General features: G+C 51.4%; 1 protein-coding gene across 1 annotated transcript in view; it reads right to left on the minus strand.

Annotated features, from left to right (window-relative positions):
• cand2 (cullin-associated and neddylation-dissociated 2 (putative)) overlaps positions 1–20,271 on the minus strand; it is a 55,627-nt gene that overhangs the window by 28,034 nt on the left and 7,322 nt on the right. Inside the window, exon 11 of the mRNA XM_079265600.1 lies at positions 2,376–2,494. Within this exon, the coding sequence (XP_079121726.1) occupies positions 2,376–2,494 (119 nt within the window). The remainder of the gene's footprint in view (positions 1–2,375; positions 2,495–20,271) is intronic.

The raw sequence follows: 20,271 nt of genomic DNA on the forward strand, positions 1-20,271 counted from the left end.
GAGGATGACGTTCTCATCATCACCGCCGAGGACGACGACGAGTTCCTAGAGGATTACCTGGGGCACGGTGCGGCAGCTTGAGACCTCAAGAAGGGGGTGTCAAGAAGAGTTGACCTCTCATAGCTGCCTCGGTAACATGTCGACACATTCAAGGGAGAGAAGTCAGGCTATAAACGCACAAAGCATATATTCAACGTTGAAGTGTAATCAAACAGATAAAAATGTATGAATAATATAACGAAATGTTCTAATCAATTGTGTAACAAATGTTTAACTGCATAGAAGTGATTTAAACAAATGTAATGAATGTTTCTGTGTGTTCTGTGGAGCTGAGATAGATGTATTGGGCAAGTATTGGGCAAGAATGACATTGCTGTAATCAAGACCAGATGTTGGGTGTAGTCAAGAGAAAGATCTAGAAACTGATGTAATAGGTTGAGTCATACAGGCAATGTTCGGCTTAACGCCCTTTCCAGAGGGAGGGGGGATGAGTAATGGACCAAACAGGTGGGGGCTGATCACAGCCCATATGAGGAATATAAGGACATGCTTGCAAAGAACAAGCTGGGATTTCATCGCGGATGCCGACCAAGCGCATCGGAAGAAGATACTAAAGCCTGCAGCTGATGTATTGAGGACTTCGTCTCTGTTCACGGAAAAGAGACCTCTGTTCGTGGACATTGAGATTAAAAGACGAAGGTTCTAACTCTCCCCACCGCTCGCCTCTTAACATCTGGACAACTGAAAAAGCCGCAGCTGCCTGAGAAAGACTTTGTACTGAGTTTTGAGAACAGCTGAACGGGCTCCGTTGCGGAGCGGGAGGATCGAGGGTCCGGCCGGACCTTCGCTCCTAACAACTCCAAAAGAACTCTTTTCATCGCACCATTGGACATCCAGCTCCAACCGAGCCGTCTCGGCAACTAAAACTAATGAGTATAATCGAAGAAGATAATTAAATTGACTAATCATGTGTAGTGACATTTTATGTGAGCTGTAGCTGTAACCCCTGCAAACTAACTAAATATAACCTGCAATAAATATCTAATCTGCATTTAAAGTGAAATCCTCAAGTGCATTAATTTGCCGAAGTAGTAATGAGTTCCTCGTGACAGTAAAAAGTTAAAGCTATTGTATGTCTAACAACTGAGTTCTGAAAGGTTATCCTAGAGACCGAATCCACTTAACAATCCCTTACGGTTTTAGCAAGAATTAATCCTAGCCGTTAAAACCTAACCTGGCATTTACCAAGAGCACGGATCCATAAGAGGGAAGCTGCCATAACCGACGCGACTGGTGGGAGCGCCCGGGGCCAGGACTGGTCTCTCGGCCGAGCGCGCTCTGACCGGAGGAAGCAGGGTAGACGTCGGGAGTAACGGCAGTTAGCGGAGCCAGGCGAGTTCCCTCGCCAGAACACCAGCTCGAGAATCTTTTAATAGAGAGCTGAGTCAGTAATTAGCCCCGTATCGGGCCAGAAGTACCCAGGATCTAACACACTGAATGAGTACTTTCACTTTTGGTGCTTTTACTGTATTTTCATGCCAATACTCTGACTTCAGTAAAGTTGTGAATGATGGACTAGACCGGCAGGTGGACAGACAGGTGGACAGACAGGTGGACAGACAGGTGGACAGACAGGTGGACAGACAGGTGGGTCGAGAGGTAGACAGACAGGTGGGTAGACAGGTGGACAGACAGGTGGGTAGACAGGTGGGTAGACAGGTGGGTCGAGAGGTAGACAGACAGGTGGACAGACAGGTAGACAGACAGGTAGACAGACAGGTGGACAGACAGGTGGACAGACAGGTGGGTAGACAGGTGGGTCGAGAGGTAGACAGACAGGTAGACAGACAGGTGGACAGACAGGTGGGTAGACAGGTGGGTCGAGAGGTAGACAGACAGGTGGACAGACAGGTGGACAGACAGGTGGGTAGACAGGTGGGTCGAGAGGTAGACAGACAGGTGGACAGACAGGTGGACAGACAGGTGGACAGACAGGTGGGTAGACAGGTAGACAGACAGGTGGACAGACAGGTGGACAGACAGGTGGACAGACAGGTGGGTAGACAGGTAGACAGACAGGTGGACAGACAGGTGGACAGACAGGTGGGTAGACAGGTAGACAGACAGGTGGACAGACAGGTGGGTAGACAGGTGGACAGACAGGTAGACAGACAGGTGGGTCGAGAGGTAGACAGACAGGTGGACAGACAGGTGGACAGACAGGTGGACAGACAGGTGGGTCGAGAGGTAGACAGACAGGTGGGTCGAGAGGTATAAAGCAGACGGCTGTGATGAATAGTGAGCCGGCAGTGAGGCCGGTGGGAGACGGAGAGCGTAGGAAGCGATACTTCTGTTCACATGAAGTCTTCAAGAACCTGCATGTGTGACTGAAAGGCTTGAGGAGGGTGAGAGAGGAGGAGCACATGGAAGAAGGAGAGAGCATCGATCCTCATGGTGGAGGAGGTGGACCGGTCTGTCAGGGAGAAGACGATGCCTGGGGGAGGGAGGAAGGAGGAGAGGGGGAGGAAGGAAGGAAGGAGGGCGGAGGGAGGACGAAGGAGGTAGCAGGGACAAGGGAGGGAGGAGATAAAAACAAGAGAAGAGTGATGAGAAAATGCAGCAACTGTGTGTGTGTGTGTGTGTGTGTAGGTGTGTGTGTGTGTGTATGTAGGTGTGTGTGTGTGTGTGTGTGTGTGTGTGTAGGTGTGTGTGTGTGTGTGTGTGTGTATGTGTGTGTGTGTGTGTAGGTGTGTGTGTGTGTGTATGTAGGTGTGTGTGTGTGTGTAGGTGTGTGTGTGTGTGTGTGTGTATGTGTGTGTGTGTGTGTAGGTGTGTGTGTGTGTGTGTATGTAGGTGTGTGTGTGTGTGTGTGTGTGTGTGTGTGTGTGTAGGTGTGTGTGTGTGTGTGTGTGTGTAGGTGTGTGTAGGTGTGTGTGTGTGTGTGTGTGTGTGTGTAGGTGTGTGTGTGTGTGTGTGTGTGTGTATGTAGGTGTGTGTGTGTGTGTGTGTGTGTGTGTGTGTGTGTGTGTATGTAGGTGTGTATTGTCAAGAAGAGTTGACCTCTCAGCGCTGCCTCGGTAACATGTCGACACATTCAAGGGAGAGAAGTCAGGCTATAAGAGCGCAAAGCATATATTCAACGTTGAAATGTAATCAAACAGATAAAATGTATGAATAAATATAACGAAATGTTCTAATCAATTGTGTAACAAATGTTTAACTGCATAGAAATGATTTAAACAAATGTAATGAATGTTTCTGTGTGTTCTGTGGAGCTGAGATAGATGTATTGGGCAAGTATTGGGCAAAAATGACATTGCTGTAATCAAGACCAGATGTTGGGTGTAGTCAAGAGAAAGATCTAGAAACTGATGCAATAGTTGAGTCATACAGGCAATGTTCGGCTTAACGCCCTTTCCAGAGGGAGGGGGGATGAGTAATGGACCAAACAGGTGGGGGCTGATCACAGCCCATATGAGGAATATAAGGACATGCTTGCAAAGAGCAAAGCTGGGATTTCATCGCGGATGCCGTACCAAGCGCATCGGAAGAAGATACTAAAGCCTGCAGCAGATGTATTGAGGACTTCGTCTCTGTTCACGGAAAAGAGACCTCTGTTCGTGGACATTGAGATTAAAAGACGAAGGTTCTAACTCTCCCCACCGCTCGCCTCTTAACATCTGGACAACTGAGAAAGCCGCAGCTGCCTGAGAAAGACTTTGTACTGAGTTTTGAGAACAGCTGAACGGGCTCCGTTGCGGAGCGGGAGGATCGAGGGTCCGGCCGGACCTTCGCTCCTAACAACTCCAAAAGAACTCTTTTCATCGCACCATTGGACATCCAGCTCTAACCGAGCCGTCTCGGCAACTAAAACTAATGAGTATAATCGAAGAAGATAATTAAATTGACTAATCATGTGTAGTGACATTTTATGTGAGCTGTAGCTGTAACCCCTGCAAACTAACTAAATATAACCTGCAATAAATATCTAATCTGCATTTAAAGTGAAATCCTCAAGTGCATTAATTTGCCGAAGTAGTAAAGAGTTCCTCGTGACAGTAAAAAGTTAAAGCTATTGTATGTCTAACAACTGAGTTCTGAAAGGTTATCCTAGAGACCGAATCCACTTAACAATCCCTTACGGTTTTAGCAAGAATTAATCCTAGCCGTTAAAACCTAACCTGGCATTTACCAAGAGCACGGATCCATAAGAGGGAAGCTGCCATAACCGACGCGACTGGTGGGAGCGCCCGGGGCCAGGACTGGTCTCTCGGCCGAGCGCGCTCTGACCGGAGGAAGCAGGGTAGACGTCGGGAGTAACGGCAGTTAGCGGAGCCAGGCGAGTTCCCTCGCCAGAACACCAGCTCGAGAATCTTTTAATAGAGAGCTGAGTCAGTAATTAGCCCCGTATCGGGCCAGAAGTACCCAGGATCTAACACGTGGCGCCCAACGTGGGGCTCGACGGAAAAGGAGTACGTTGAGTCCAAAAGAAGAACCCCGGCAGCTAAGAGAGGCTGTCGTTCGTGAACGAAAAGACCTGAGGTGAGGCGTTGGGGTAGAAAGCAAAGCTGCCCAAGCCTCGAAGAAGTCCGATTGCGAAGACATCCACGAATCGAAGCTGTGTGTGGTATTTACAGGCCAACACAGGAGAATCCGCAGGCGACGGGGAGCATCGACCAGACTCGCCCGACCTGTAGAGGGACCAGAGCCTGATCCCATCCCTTCCTCAACGCGCGACGAGAGGCTTTGGGAAGAAGGCGACTCGAGACAACAAAGACAAAGACAAAGTCCAAGATGGAAGGATCGCCCGGAGGATCCGATAGCGGCGGAGGCGACCCAGCGGTACGAGCCAACGGCCCTGATGGAGGAAGCGCCACCGGACAGCAGAGAGGACCCGACGGCGACGGAGGCAGCCCGCAGACGGCGACGCCTCAGCAGAACGAGCCAGTGACATCGCCCCTGGACCAGGCAACAGATGACAGCCCGGACCAGCAGACGGACGACGCTGGACCACACGGAGCGACATCGGGAGTACAGACACCGACACCGGCTCCAAGAGGCAGAAGCAACGTCCAACATCAGATCATCCTGAATGGCAGAGGATGGGACACCTGGGACAAATCAATTCAACAACACCTAATCGTGCTGCATGAAGAAGCAGATAGAGCGAAGGTGGGAGAAGAAGTAAAAAAGAATTGCGAAAGGGAGGGGGGTTATCTTGCTCCCCTCACCCATAAGTCCGGAATGGTGGCGGCAGTGGTAGGGTGTGAAGGACCCCCCTCAGGCAAGAAGAAAGTGGGAGAGTGGCTACAATGGTGGCTAGTAGTAATGAGGGTTATTAAAGGAAAAATAGTCACCATTATTAGCCCGTCAAAAGAATATGACTCAGTCGTGAAGATGCTCGCCGCAGAAATCGGAGCGGGGGCAGTGACTATAAAGCAGAAAGTGATAGCCACCTCCCGCTATAAAGAAAATAAAAAAGAGCAAGACGCAATAGCGGCATACATAGCCACCAACCTAGAATATACTGAGGAGACCCACGAAGATCAGCTCAGCGCCCAAGGGACCTCGGTGCACACGGACTCGTCCGCGGGGGCGTCCTCGGAATCCGACAAAGGAGACGGACAGGACAGCAGCAAAGACGAGGAAAACTCGGAGGAGGATGGAGAACTGTTCAACTCGACGCTGGACAGAAGCGACGCGTACCAACCGCTCCCGCCCTTCATGCAATCCGGGACTCCCGCTGCCGCTGCAGTAAAAAAGGTCCTGCAGGACTACAACGGCCCAGTACCGGGAAGGCACAAAAAAGCTCAGGGTAAGACAAAACACGTTCGCTCCCCGAACCCAGAAGAGCATCTTCAAAAATTGATAAAGATGCCCGAGGGGACCAAAAAATATGCAAACCAGACCGGGTTAACCGCATATAACCACTTCGGAGAGCCTTGGGACATAGACAGCCATGGACTGGTTGTCTTAACCAACTCACATCTAAAGCCTCACATCTCCCGGTTCAGAAAGAGTTTGGTAAGAGAGGCAGGCAGCCCCTACAAAGAAGAACTTGAGGTGCGCCTACAGGGATGCAGACAAAGACAGGAGGAGGTGGTGGTTACGAGCGGCGGAGAATCAAGCCATTATGCGGTGCTACACGTACCGATCGAAAGATATGAGGATGGCGAAGATCAAGACGCCTATCGGGACAGCATAGAGGAGGCATTAGAAAAAGGTGTCACCCGAGCAAGCGAATTGTCCTTCAAAAGAGTCGTTATATGTAACGACGGCGCCAGGTCCGGCAACCTACCATGGGAGGTAGCAGAAGAAGCGGCAATGAGGATTCTGCACCTCCTGATGAACGCTCCCCACGGGTGGAACAACATCCGCGAGTTGGTGTTAGTCACCTCGGTGGCCCAATACCACGAGAGAAAAGAGAGAATACTGAGACCCCTCTTCAAAACGGAGGGGCCAAACAACTGGAGGGCAGGACCGCCGGAATACGAGGACGAGAACGCCCCAGTTGCGAAAGCAGTTCTGCCACGGCTCCCGCAATCAGCAAGATTGAAGAAAGAAACCAGGACGGAGCAGAGGAGCTACCAGGAATCAACACCCGGTCCCTCTACACGAGAGGAGCGACGTCCACAGGTCAGCTCAAGCCAGGAAAAACCACCAAAGGAAAGAAGAACTCCAATCCCCTCTCCCCGGACAGTAGCGGTGCAGACAGAAGAGGAAACCCCCGTGCCAACCAAACCTCCACGGGGGATCCCCAGCCCAGCAGAGTCCGTCGGCCTGCAGACAATGCGCTACTCCGGAGGCGGAGAAGCGGCCATGATAAGGTTCGAAAGTCCCGGCGGGAGCAGGGAAAGTCCCAGGGCTCCACAAAGAACGCCAGAACCAGTTCAGCTGGCCTCGCCGTCAGCAGAACCAGAACGAGAGGCGCAGGAAGAAGCCGCAGATGTGAGTTCAGATGAAGAAGAAACAGCGCCAAGCCTGACTTCCATCGAATACGAGGCTCCGGGAGGAATCACCGACCTGAAGATGGGGAGCAGAAAAGGCAAGAAGAACGCGCTGCCCCTTGTTTCAGTGTGCACGGCTTCGCTGAAATTCCCCCGAGACGATCGTTACGGGCCAATGACCACCAAAGACGGAAGAAAAGCCTATGCTCCAGAGGTCGGTCAAACAAATGATGATGTTCCAGAAATATGGCTGCACGACCTCGAAGGAATGAAAGGAACAATGGTCTACGCGACAAAAAGAGAATGGGCGAATTTTCTAATGACCCCGACCTACGGCTCCCTCGCAACAGCCACGGAGCTGACGGGTAACTTTCGCACAGGCTTTGTGACAATCGTGTACGACGTCATGTTGCGACGCCTGAAGAAAGCAGCCTACAAGCTGGCAGCAGAGGAAGACAAAGAGCGGAGGCAAGACATCTCGGACACCGAGGACGAACAGCCACCTCAAGGGCAGGGCCTTGCACGAAGCAGCTGCCCCACCACCGCTGAAGAAAATGACTGCATAACAAAGATGCAGGCTTCCACCCAGAGCTTTGGTGAGTTCAAAAAGATCAAGGCGATGGTGACAAACCGAGACCCAAAAGAATCGGTGCAAGAATATCTGACACAGAAATGGCTTATGGTAAAAGCCAGTTCCACAAACGATGAGGCGAAAAGATTGTGGCTGGCTCATGTGACGGACCAACCGATGGGTCCCGAAGAAACCGCGGAACAGCACTACCGAAGATTAGTGTTGGAGGACTGCGAAGACGAGGAGTCACACATCGACAAGGCAAGAAAAAGCTTAGACAAAGGGCAAACTCTCACCCAGGCGTGGTACGCCTTGCGACAGGCGATTCCGCCGGACAGAAGTGTGCAAGTCCTTAGGAAGCTGACAAAGGGCCTAATGAATGACATCGATTTTGTGACCCTAAACATCAGCAAAAGTACCACCGAACAAATCCAAGAAACAGTAAGAAAGTGGGATTTGAAGAAAAAACACTTGGAAGAGAAAAGAGAAAAAGGAAACCAGCCGAAGCCGCCGGCTCCCAGGCCCTCGTATGACAACGCAAGGCCCACCGAGGGACCCGGTCCTTCACAGACACAGAGAAGGCAGTCGGGAGGATTCCAGAGGAGTCCACAAAACTACGAGCGTGAGCCAGGATTCCGGAGGGGTTCTCAAGGCTACCAAGGCTACCCGCGAGAGCAAGGACCTCAGCGGGGTCCACAAGGCAACCAGAGGGAGCAGGGAGCTCCAAGGCAAGAAGGCTTCCAGAGGCAGGGCGTTTACCACAGGGCCCAGCCGGATCAACAACAGGAGGGGCCACGGCCCCCACCAGCCAACAAGAGCGGTTTTCTCTCTTCCGAGGATTACAACAAGCTGACGACAGAACAGAAACAGGCCCTTCGTGCCTCCCGCCTGGAAGCTGGGAGCGAAGGGCAGAGAAAGTAATGGCTAAGCGGGCGCGGGTCACAGTGGATCATGCCTACTGGGTGGGGGACGACATATACACCGACGTGGATGGAATCCCCTATCAGGTAGATACTGGTGCAGAAGTGTCGATGACCCGCAAATGCCTTGAAACAAAAGGACACCTGACTGTTCAACTAGCCGACGGAACCATCAAAAAGATTCCGTTTGGCGTCTGGAAAGGAGTTGTATGGGCTCTAGGACCCTACAATTTAATGACAATAACAGACTTAAAAGAGCTGCATAGCAGCCCAGGAAATCGAACCCCAATACAACAGCGACTCAGAGTCCTCGGGGCAAAACTAATCCAGATGGGATCGTTATCACCGGAGTGGTACAAACCAGTGAACATTCCAGAAGTGACCAAGCAACAAATCGAAGACAGCGACCTTTCTCCGGATGGAAAAGAAACGCTAGAAGACATACTTTCCAAAGCCGGAGTGGCTAGGTTCAAAAATGACTGTGGAGACATGGGTGCGAAGTACACCCACACCATAGAAGGGGGTGTACACCCGCCAGTTCGCCAATACCCCCTGAATCCAGGGGCCGTTGCAGAGATGGACCTGATAGTCACGGAGCTCAGCGAACTAGGAGTGGTGCGCGAGGAGCCAAATCCCATCACAAACAGCCCAATACAGGCGGTCAAGAAGCCTGAGTCATCGGGAGGTGGCTGGAGACCTGTTATCAACTTCAAGGCCCTCAACCGCAGGACTGTCGCCAACCGCGCCAGCCTGATCAACCCACAAGGGACGCTGAAGACACTAAGACTAAAAAGGTACAAATCCTGTATAGATCTGGCAAACGGATTTTTCTCGTTGAGGCTAGCCAAAGCCTCCCAAGGCAAGACAGCGTTCACCCACAAAGGTAAAGCGTACGTCTGGGAACGGCTACCGCAAGGCTACAAAAACTCTCCGAATGTTTTCCAGTCAGCCGTGATGGACATACTCGACGGCCTAGAGACAACAATCTACATCGATGATGTATTCATTGCAGATGACACCGAAGAAGAACATCTGCAAAAATTGAGAAAAGTTGTAGAACGACTAACAGCAGCAGGCTTGAAATTGAATCTGAAAAAATGCCAATTTGGACGATTCCAAGTGAACTACCTGGGATTCCAGGTCTCCAACGACCTGGGACTCTCAGACGGATTCCGGGAAAAAGTGGAGCAGATCGACCCGCCAACCTCGCTGAACGAACTACAGCAGGTGCTGGGGCTCTGCAACTACGTTAGGGACCATGTCCCTAGCTACCAGAAGTATGCAAGACCACTGTATGTAAAACTACGAAAAGAAAAGCCAGAAGATGCCCACAAGAAGTGGGAATGGACCGCAACAGATCAAAACAGTTTGGAAAACCTGCGGACAGCCATTAAAGAAGCTTTGCGGCTGGAGCCACGAAGCCTTACAACAAAGCTGGTGGCAGAGGTCAGTTGCAACGACGACGACGCAGTGGTAAAAGTGTGCAACGAGGGCGGGGGAATAGTCACTTTGTGGAGCTACACCCTGTCCTCCGTGGAAAAGAAATATCCAGCAGAAGAGAAGGAGTTGGCAGTACTGGCAAGGTATTGGAGCACCCTGAAAGACCTTGCTCAAGGGCAGGGCATCAGGGTCCTCACGCAAAGCCAGGTCCATCGATTCCTAAGAAAAGCCACGGTAGAGAGCACGAAGGCGACGAACGCGAGGTGGGGACGTTGGGAAGACATCCTGCTGGACCCCGACCTCGAAATCGGCCCTGCACTACCCATGAGTAAGAAAAAGACGACACAGGACGAGAAGCCAGCCGAACCGATAGAGTGGACTCTATACACCGACGGCTCGCGAAAAGGACAAGACGACAAAGCCTACTGGGGCTTCATTCTCAAGCACAATGAGAAGGAGCGCTTCAGACAACGAGGCCAAATCCCCGGCAGTGCCCAGACCGGGGAGGTGACAGCGATATTGGAAGGTTTGCTCGAGTTGGAGCGAAGAAAGGTGAAAAGAGCTAGAGTCATAACTGATAGTTATTACTGTGCTCAGGCCCTTAACGAAGACCTGTCCATATGGGAAGAAAATGGTTTTGAGAGCGCTAAAAACAAGAAAGTAGCTCACGAAAACCTATGGAGAAAAATAGCCGAATTGAGGCTAACCATGGAGCTCGAAGTGGTGCACCAGAGGGCCCACACGCGAGCAGGAACTCATTGGCAAGGAAACGAAGAAGTGGATCGTTTCGTCCAGATGAGACAAATTGTCTTTGTTGGGATCGAGAAATGGGAAGATTTGCCCAAAGGACGGGTAGTCCCAGAAGAGAATGTGAAGGAAGTGGTGCAAGCAGTGCATGGAGCACTTGGACATGCAGGCACCGTTCCAACACGAAAGGAACTGGAAAAGCAGCGACTCTGGATTCCTGAAAAAGAAGTCCGCAGAATCCTTCAAGACTGTGAGTTGTGTGGTCGATACAACGCAGGAAGGAGAGGACAAAGAGTGGGAGGACTCACCATTAAAAGTACCGTACCCTGGGGTTCTATCTGCATGGATGTGGCAGGACCCTTAGGGGTACCGGGTAAATGTGGAGAAAAGTACCTGTTGGTGCTTGTGGACTCCATGTCAGGGTATGTAACCACAAAAGCAGTAAGAAAAGCTAATGGCAACAGTGTTGTTAGCATGCTGGACCAAGTCTGTGGCTACTTAGGGTTGCCTAAAGAGCTCAGGACCGACAACGGAACGCATTTTCGCAACGCTAAAGTGGACCAGTGGTGCCAACAGCATGGGGTAATGAGGATCTACTCTCCCCCATACACCCCCCAGGCTAACGGGGTGGTGGAAAGGACCATTGGCTTGGTGAAAAGTTGGATTGGGAAAAATGCCAACTCGAGAGAATGGAGCACTAAAACCCTGGAAATCGCCAAAACCCTGAACGACCGCTACCGAAGTGACAGGCCCTCTCCAGCGGAGGAGCTGATGCGCCGCCCCTTCACATCACAGGAAGTGGGGCGGGGCTCAGAAGATAAAGAGCCCAAGCTTGAGCAAAAGGTGCCACTTCGAGTAGGACAGCGCGTCTGGATCAAGGCTCAGGTCGGTGCTTCTAACTCTGCAGTCAAAGCCAAGTACGATAAATCAGACATAGTTGTCAAGATATTGGACAGTAATACTGTTCAACTCAAGAAGAAAGGAATCCAAGGAGTAGGGCAGCTGAAGCCAGTTCCGTACTAGGAGAAAACCAGGAACTCAAAAATGGCCACCCACATACAAGCTTTACCACCCTTTGTCAGAGTGGCCAATGTCAAAGGGGTGGTTAACATGAGAAGGAGTACTACGGGGCTCTGGGCAGGAAGAGCCATGAAGAAGTTGGAGTATGCAAAAAAGGGCTTTCTCTCAGAAGAGAATGAAGTCTTAACATGGAAGGAAATCAAGAATGATTGTGTGGTCTGCCTGCTGCCGACCACCCTTAACCTCACATGGCAGGGACCCGGAAACAAGAAACCACACCGGGTCTCTGGACGAAGAAAGGAATTTGACCGTATGACCCACAAACCAGTGAAGGTTTTGGATGCATATGTGTGCGGTTTTTGTCGTATATCGCTTTTACCAAGGTTGCACTTCGTCATCCAGTGGGATCTGCGGGGGACAAAGCTGAACCTTAAGGACTGTGTCTGCCAATGGGATGGACACAGGCTGCTCCTCTGTGCGTCTTGCTCTGTACTCCAGCTGAATGGCCTGCTGGTGCAAGCTGGAGCAGCCGACGGATGGCAGGTGAGAAAGTTTCTTCAGCCAATACAAACCCTGGCACCCGCCTTGTGGGAAGGTGAGGGTGCTGCCGCTCCTGTCGATCTATCACACAGGAAGACTGGAGGACCCTCGGCACCAGCTATGAGCCCACTCGACGGCGATCCACACGAAGCAAGTGGAAACGGTGCTGTCCCCATGAGATCCTGGTGGGAGTCGGTGGAAAGGAACTGGCCATACAGCCCAGGCCAGGCCGAGGTTGCCAACCCGCCCCTGTCTTCCGTACAGATCCCAGGGGCCTTCAGGGTTTATCGCAGCCCTGATGACCCAGGCTACGCAGCCACTGCTGCATCCTTACCCGATTGCCGCTTGGAAATGGCAACACGAGAAGGGTGGATGGGGCCCTGGGAATTAACAACCTGGCGCGTGTTAATCGAAGATGTGTTTTGTGATCCGGATGTGCCAGTACGTGAGCTTGCCCCAGTGCCAACAGAGGCTGGTGCTCGCGGCACGAATCTCCAGTATAACACCACGGATCTGGACGCCTTCCACCACACCGGTGCCAGGACCAAAGAAAAGAGTAAGATTTTCACGGTCACCCCAGAGGGGTGGCGGAGAGACGGTGTTATGCAACTACCGGGCTCTTGGGCGACCAGAGCGCCAACGCCTACATGGGAGGCCAGCACGATGCGCGTCATGGTGACGCTGAAAACCGTGATGGTTCCATACGACGGTGTGTACTCCGTCGGGGTGGAGCTGACCAGAGCGGATGAGGCGGAGCCTCCTCCAAACCCACGCGCAGACGCAAAAGGTTTGACCGCTTGGGCACGGAAGTCATTTCGCAAACTGCAGCGGAGTGGAAAGCCTCGCAGTAACAGCTCTTAGAAAAAGTATAGCTGCTAGAAAAAACGAAACTTGATTGTCAACATGTCGCTGCCAAACCCACCAAACAAAGATTGCAGGGACCTATCAATAGTCTCTCAGTCCCTCCTCGCACAAAGAAGGCCATATCTGCAATTGCCGAACGAAAATGTCTTTTTGGACAGACCCCAACGCGATTTTGCCTACCGAAAAGGCCTCTGTGGATCCGGCGCCTATTTCTGCAGCAATGGCGAATATAGGCGCTCGATTGACCTGTCAATACCCGGGAAGGCGGAATTGCTGACTGCTTTTCGCACAGGATGGCAACTCCAATATGACAGAGTCAATCGGACCCATCCGTGGCTGCTGCAGCCAGTCCTCCCTTGTCCTGACCAATCCCCCTGGATCCTGAATACCGTTTTCATCTCAGTTATGGGTCTGCGGTTGAAGTTGCGCTGGGGTCCTAACTATGCTGATTATTTGCAAAACGACTATGTTGATCTTTCGCTGGGTGAAAATGTGATCTGGACCACCAGCCCGGTCATGCGGCGTCTCATAGCGCTCCACGTGAAAAACAGCGCGCGCTGTGTAATTGAGAACCAAGACATAGAGTTGCGTATGGTTCATTACCGCCTGCCAGGCCTTGGCCCACCGAACCCGGACCCATGCCTGACCATGAGGGAATTGCCTCCTTCCAGATTACGGACTAAGGGGCTTGGCCGGCTTAACCTTCACGAACCCTCTGCAGCATGGGCTAAAGTAACGGAGCTCCAGACGGACGACGGTCAGCCGTTATATGCATCTCTTGCCAAAGTCCGGATCCTTATCGACCCAGTGGATAGACAGATCTACGCATGGCTGCGGCAAAATAATGCTGTGAACGAGGGTTGCTTTGAACCCCCCCCCTGCTCCCCCTCCTTAATCGTCACCTACTACCAGTGGGTGTGGCGGGGGCTGGACTTAGCCATTGGCAGATACCCATCGGTGCTATATCAACAGCTCCTGAAGGGCAGGATTAGTCAGTGCGATCCTGACTCTCCCCCGCGCCTCAGCTCCGGATGCCTAGCTCCTCTTCCAGAGGTGCTACCGACCAGAGCACTGCAGAATCCGAAACCATGGATCTCCCACTACTTCATGGGAGAGTTCATGAATTTAGGCGATCCTCAACCTTTACCCCCGTCTCCTTAAGACGCCCCGGCAAGCGACTGGACCAATCAAGTAAACGACCTCGGAATGGAAAACGACTATGGCTTTGCTTAATGGCTAAGGTAGTAGCAGTACTTGCAGGACTGTGCTCTGTCCTGGCTATACTGTACTACTATGGTAGTATCCCATGGGCCCTCACTCATGTGAGGGTGTCCTACACTACCACAAAGACGTTCGACCAGACATGCTGGACGGTCGACTCTGGAACGATCGTTCTCTCTCAACTCGCTGGACAGATGCGCGCCTCGCCCTGGTTGGACCTTGAGGTTGGCTCTAATGCAACCCGTCAAGTCCAAGAAGGGGGTGGGACGCCACCGAACCTGACAGCTACTATCATCGCGTGGATGACTATCTGGGATCAGAAAATCAACGATTCGAAAATCAACGACACAGGTGAAGAAACAGACTGGGCAGGCGAATTCCAGAAGGTAATAGAGAATTCGACATGGAGGATAGATGAAGTATCTACGCTAGGAGCGGAGATGAAGATTACGGTAATGATGAAGAAAGCACAAGAAGAAAAACGGGCACAGTGTAATTGGATCTACCCCGAAAACGGTGTCCCAGGCTGGTACTGTTCATGGGCATGTGTCTCATGGGCAGAGCAAGGGAACGAGGGATACTGGAAACCCGAGGTAACCTATGCAGCGAGCCACCGCAATGATACGTGTTTGATGATTTTACCGGCAGACGGAATGTTCTGGGGACACTACAATCTCACCTGTGAGGCCACACAACCGCGGCGAAAACCACGACGGTTTAAAGCTAAAGTGAGACCACTAAGTGCCACAGGTAACACCACACTAGGAAACTCCACCGACTGCCAGCGGAACAACCTCACCAGCCGAACCGTGAATGTCACGCAGCAGGGGGAAGAAGAAGAAGAGGTAGTACAACCTACGGCTTCAGAGACAGTTCCAGAGGAAAAAGAAGGGCAGCCGCAGCTGCCGCTATTCAAGTCAAGTGACAGTCTTCGGAGAAATCGGAGCAGGAAATGGACGCAGCATTGTAAAAAGAACAAGCTCCCTCTCCTAGATAAGTGCTTCTGGAATGTGTTCTTTTATTGCGAAGGTCAGAATTACTTCGTAATAACTCCGGTAAACAAACCACAGTATCAGGCTCATAAGTTCATCTATCTACCCGAACCTAATGCCCGGCACGAGGCCTGGCTCAACAACACCCTGCCGTGGATATGGATAACCGAGCTGAAGCATTTCAAAGGAGCCTTCACGGCGGGATACTCCAGAGCCAGCTTCGGCCTTTTGGGACCAAGGACGACCGACATGTATGTACAAAAGCTGCCGAAACCCGAGGAGTTAATGACAGCCCCAAGAGGGGATTTCCAAAAAATTGACACTTGTGTGACCAACAAAATGTTCATCGCTCTGAACGGAACAGAGTATCTAGCCGACGGCGCCTCCCCGAGATGCACACTCTGGCAAGAGTGGTATCGGGCTTGGGGAACGTGGCTATATGACTGCACAGGCCTGAAGACGAACAAGACGATCAAAGGAACCCTGCAGGCATGGAAAGAGGCCCACACCCGGGACGACAGTTCAACCTGGTGGGGCCTACAGAAGGATGAAGTGTTAGAATGGGTGGTGCCATGTCTAACTCAAACCGACAACTACTGGGTGAAGTATCAGTACCTGGCCACAGTGTACTCGAAAGAAAGAGACATCTGGCCTGGGGTTTGGAGCCGACCAGAACCATATGTGGGCCCGCGGCCCTGGAAGATGGAATGCAATCGAGGAAACACGACCTGCAACATCAGCCTGGCCGGGGGACATTGTGAGACTGTGCCAGGATGGGAAGACCATTGCCAGACCCACTATGGAGCAGAATATGAAACCCACGTGCAAGAAGTAACCTGGGTGAAGGATAAAGACAAGAAATGGAGACGGTCAGGGCCTCTGACTAGCAGCTGTACCAACTTAATCCTGGGCCATCGCATGAAAGACAGAGTGAACGTGAACGGCCAAATCATTCCCCCAGTAACCGACCCTACAGTCTTTTTAGCTGAGGGCCACGCCTTCAGGAAAAGCCTCTGCGAGGGTAAAGAAGACAAAGGATTTGAATGGGTAGGAGCTAACCGCCTCTACGGGAACGGAACATGCTACGAGCCAGAAGAACACTGGCTGAGTTGCGGGAGCGGCCGACGAGAACACGAGTGCAGTTGGATCGAACTAACGGGCGCCTCCATAGTCGGGACCGCAACCATCGTAGTGGAAGAAGTGGCAGGGAAGATTGGAGAAGGATTCACGGTCATAAAGGGATGGATGGGGAGTTTGTTCTCCTGGCTTTGGCCTTATTTGTTGATGATAGTTGGAATCGTGATCTTGGGCCTGATAATCTGTGCCGCCATTAAGGGCGGGGTAGCAGCCACTGTTGCCTCGTGCTTTAAGGGGAAGTTGAAGGAAAAAGGAGAAGTGAAGAAGGGACTCCTCCCACGAAGGAAGGAGGAGTCCACCCACCTATAAAGGGTGAACAACTGGAGCGCCATAGCCATTGCAGACCCGGAACCTCAACCAAGAGCCTCATACTGAAATAAGAACGAATAAACCGAAGAAAGCCAAGATGACCAACATGACCAACACCACAACCCTTGCACCTCCCGGCATGAACACCACTTCTCACCCAGGCATGACCACCTTCGGAGTGAGTATGACCAACACCACAACTATTGTGACTCCAGGCATGACCACCTTCGGAATGAGTATAACTGAAGCATTACAGAACTCCTCCGACACAGCACGCAGATGCAGGCCATTTATTCGCTTAACCGACCTGGACTTTTGGGTCCTTGAGATCATATGGTTCTTCTACTGTTGCATGGGCGAATGGTCCATGAATCAGCCGCTAAGAATACTGGCCCTGGCTGTAGGGTGTCTGAAAACAGCGATTGAAAACATCTATCGAGGATCACTGTGGCTTACCCTGACATGGTTCGCTACATACCTCCTGGGGAGAATCCACATCGACTCTACTCGCTGCGGTCTAGTAAAGGGTGGAATGGTGATCATCTGGCTGGTAATCGACGTCGCTGCAGTTTTCTACAACCCCCTGAAGATGGTCTCGGCAATCGTCGAGGCCTTTCTGGCGGTTACAGCCCTGACGTATCTCGTGGTCATGACCATGGCTATGAAAGAAAGAGGAAGAGGGCGTTGGCTCCACAAGATCGGCGCCATTGCTCTTTGGGGCATAGGTTGGGGCATAACTGTCGCCATCTACTGGTTGGGTTCTGAATCATCAATCGGGATAGCAGCCTGGCTCATGCTGTATGAGCCTTTGTTTCCAAGAAGGGTTAGGCCTACAAGCCCAGGCCTGACACCTCCTCCAATGGTGTTGGCATCTCCATGGCTGCATTCTCTGGCTCTGCGGCGCTCTGCAAAGCGCTCCAATAATGAGAGGGGGCCTTAAAAAAGAATGAAAATAAGACCACCCCCTGCTTGCTAAAGCTTGGCTTGTAAAAATGCGCTGAAAAATGTAATAATTAATGAAGTCTTTGTGTTCAACAACATTTAGGAGGAGGTCTGCTGTGTCCGCTGTGGGATTCCTCCGGAGCTAATGTTGCACCTGTGGGAGGTAAACCAAGCCCTATGGTGCACCCAATGCTACCTGGGGCAATTCCCGGTGGGAGCAGCCAGCGGCCTCTTCTGCAAAGGAAGTACCCCTTATATGCCTGCGATGAATGTGGTCGACTGTATGGAATTAGAGGCTAAAGCAAAACCAGTGTGGACTTCCGCTGGAAGAACTCCACCGGAGGTCCTGCTCTATGCTGATGGTGTATACTGCCCAGTATACACAAAAATATGGGCGTATCCTGATGGCATCCGGGTGTCCAGCACCCACCTCACCGATGGCCGCTTCGTCGTCATTGGACCACGCCTGCCCACCCTGCAGTATCCACTACCAACTCCAGAAGAAGACGACGACACAGCAAGCATCACGGGTGTGGAACACCGAGACGTGGGTAGCCAGACGATGCTCGCAGGAGTAGTACCAAATCTAATGGGGATGTGGGGATACGACGAGGACTGCGGAGAGCTGGTGGAGGTAATCCCTGAAGGATTGATAGTTCCAGGCGAGGATGAGGACAAAGCATCAACCAGCCCCGTCCCTACTCCGGCCTCCCTCTCCCCTGACAGCATTCTGAACCAGAATGTGTTGGCCCTGGTGCTGAGCCTGGACGAGCAGATGAAGGATGCCATAGATGACGAGGAAGATGACAACGCCCTCCTGGATTTCCAGCCACCAGGTCTGGACGGCCTGGTGGTGCTCGACAGCTGGCAACACGAATCCGAGCCGGAAGACGACGTTCTCATCATCACCGCCGAGGACGACGATGAGTTCCTAGAGGATTACTTGGGGCACAATGCGGCAGCTTGAGACCTCAAGAAGGGGGTGTCAAGAAGAGTTGACCTCTCAGCGCTGCCTCGGTAACATGTCGACACATTCAAGGGAGAGAAGTCAGGCTATAAGAGCGCAAAGCATATATTCAACGTTGAAATGTAATCAAACAGATAAAATGTATGAATAAATATAACGAAATGTTCTAATCAATTGTGTAACAAATGTTTAACTGCATAGAAATGATTTAAACAAATGTAATGAATGTTTCTGTGTGTTCTGTGGAGCTGAGATAGATGTATTGGGCAAGTATTGGGCAAAAATGACATTGCTGTAATCAAGACCAGATGTTGGGTGTAGTCAAGAGAAAGATCTAGAAACTGATGCAATAGTTGAGTCATACAGGCAATGTTCGGCTTAACGCCCTTTCCAGAGGGAGGGGGGATGAGTAATGGACCAAACAGGTGGGGGCTGATCACAGCCCATATGAGGAATATAAGGACATGCTTGCAAAGAGCAAAGCTGGGATTTCATCGCGGATGCCGTACCAAGCGCATCGGAAGAAGATACTAAAGCCTGCAGCAGATGTATTGAGGACTTCGTCTCTGTTCACGGAAAAGAGACCTCTGTTCGTGGACATTGAGATTAAAAGACGAAGGTTCTAACTCTCCCCACCGCTCGCCTCTTAACATCTGGACAACTGAGAAAGCCGCAGCTGCCTGAGAAAGACTTTGTACTGAGTTTTGAGAACAGCTGAACGGGCTCCGTTGCGGAGCGGGAGGATCGAGGGTCCGGCCGGACCTTCGCTCCTAACAACTCCAAAAGAACTCTTTTCATCGCACCATTGGACATCCAGCTCTAACCGAGCCGTCTCGGCAACTAAAACTAATGAGTATAATCGAAGAAGATAATTAAATTGACTAATCATGTGTAGTGACATTTTATGTGAGCTGTAGCTGTAACCCCTGCAAACTAACTAAATATAACCTGCAATAAATATCTAATCTGCATTTAAAGTGAAATCCTCAAGTGCATTAATTTGCCGAAGTAGTAAAGAGTTCCTCGTGACAGTAAAAAGTTAAAGCTATTGTATGTCTAACAACTGAGTTCTGAAAGGTTATCCTAGAGACCGAATCCACTTAACAATCCCTTACGGTTTTAGCAAGAATTAATCCTAGCCGTTAAAACCTAACCTGGCATTTACCAAGAGCACGGATCCATAAGAGGGAAGCTGCCATAACCGACGCGACTGGTGGGAGCGCCCGGGGCCAGGACTGGTCTCTCGGCCGAGCGCGCTCTGACCGGAGGAAGCAGGGTAGACGTCGGGAGTAACGGCAGTTAGCGGAGCCAGGCGAGTTCCCTCGCCAGAACACCAGCTCGAGAATCTTTTAATAGAGAGCTGAGTCAGTAATTAGCCCCGTATCGGGCCAGAAGTACCCAGGATCTAACAGTATGTAGGTGTGTGTGTGTGTGTGTGTGTGTGTGTATGTAGGTGTGTGTGTGTGTGTGTGTGTGTGTAGGTGTGTGTGTGTGTGTGTGTGTGTGTGTATGTAGGTGTGTGTGTGTGTGTGTGTGTGTGTGTGTGTGTGTGTGTGTAGGTGTGTATGTAGGTGTGTGTGTGTGTGTGTAGGTGTGTGTGTGTGTGTGTGTGTGTGTGTATGTAGGTGTGTGTGTGTGTGTGTGTGTGTGTAGG

The sequence above is a fragment of the Melanostigma gelatinosum genome, assembly GCF_949748355.1.
Source record: "Melanostigma gelatinosum genome assembly, chromosome: 3".
Lineage (NCBI taxonomy): Eukaryota > Metazoa > Chordata > Actinopteri > Perciformes > Zoarcidae > Melanostigma > Melanostigma gelatinosum.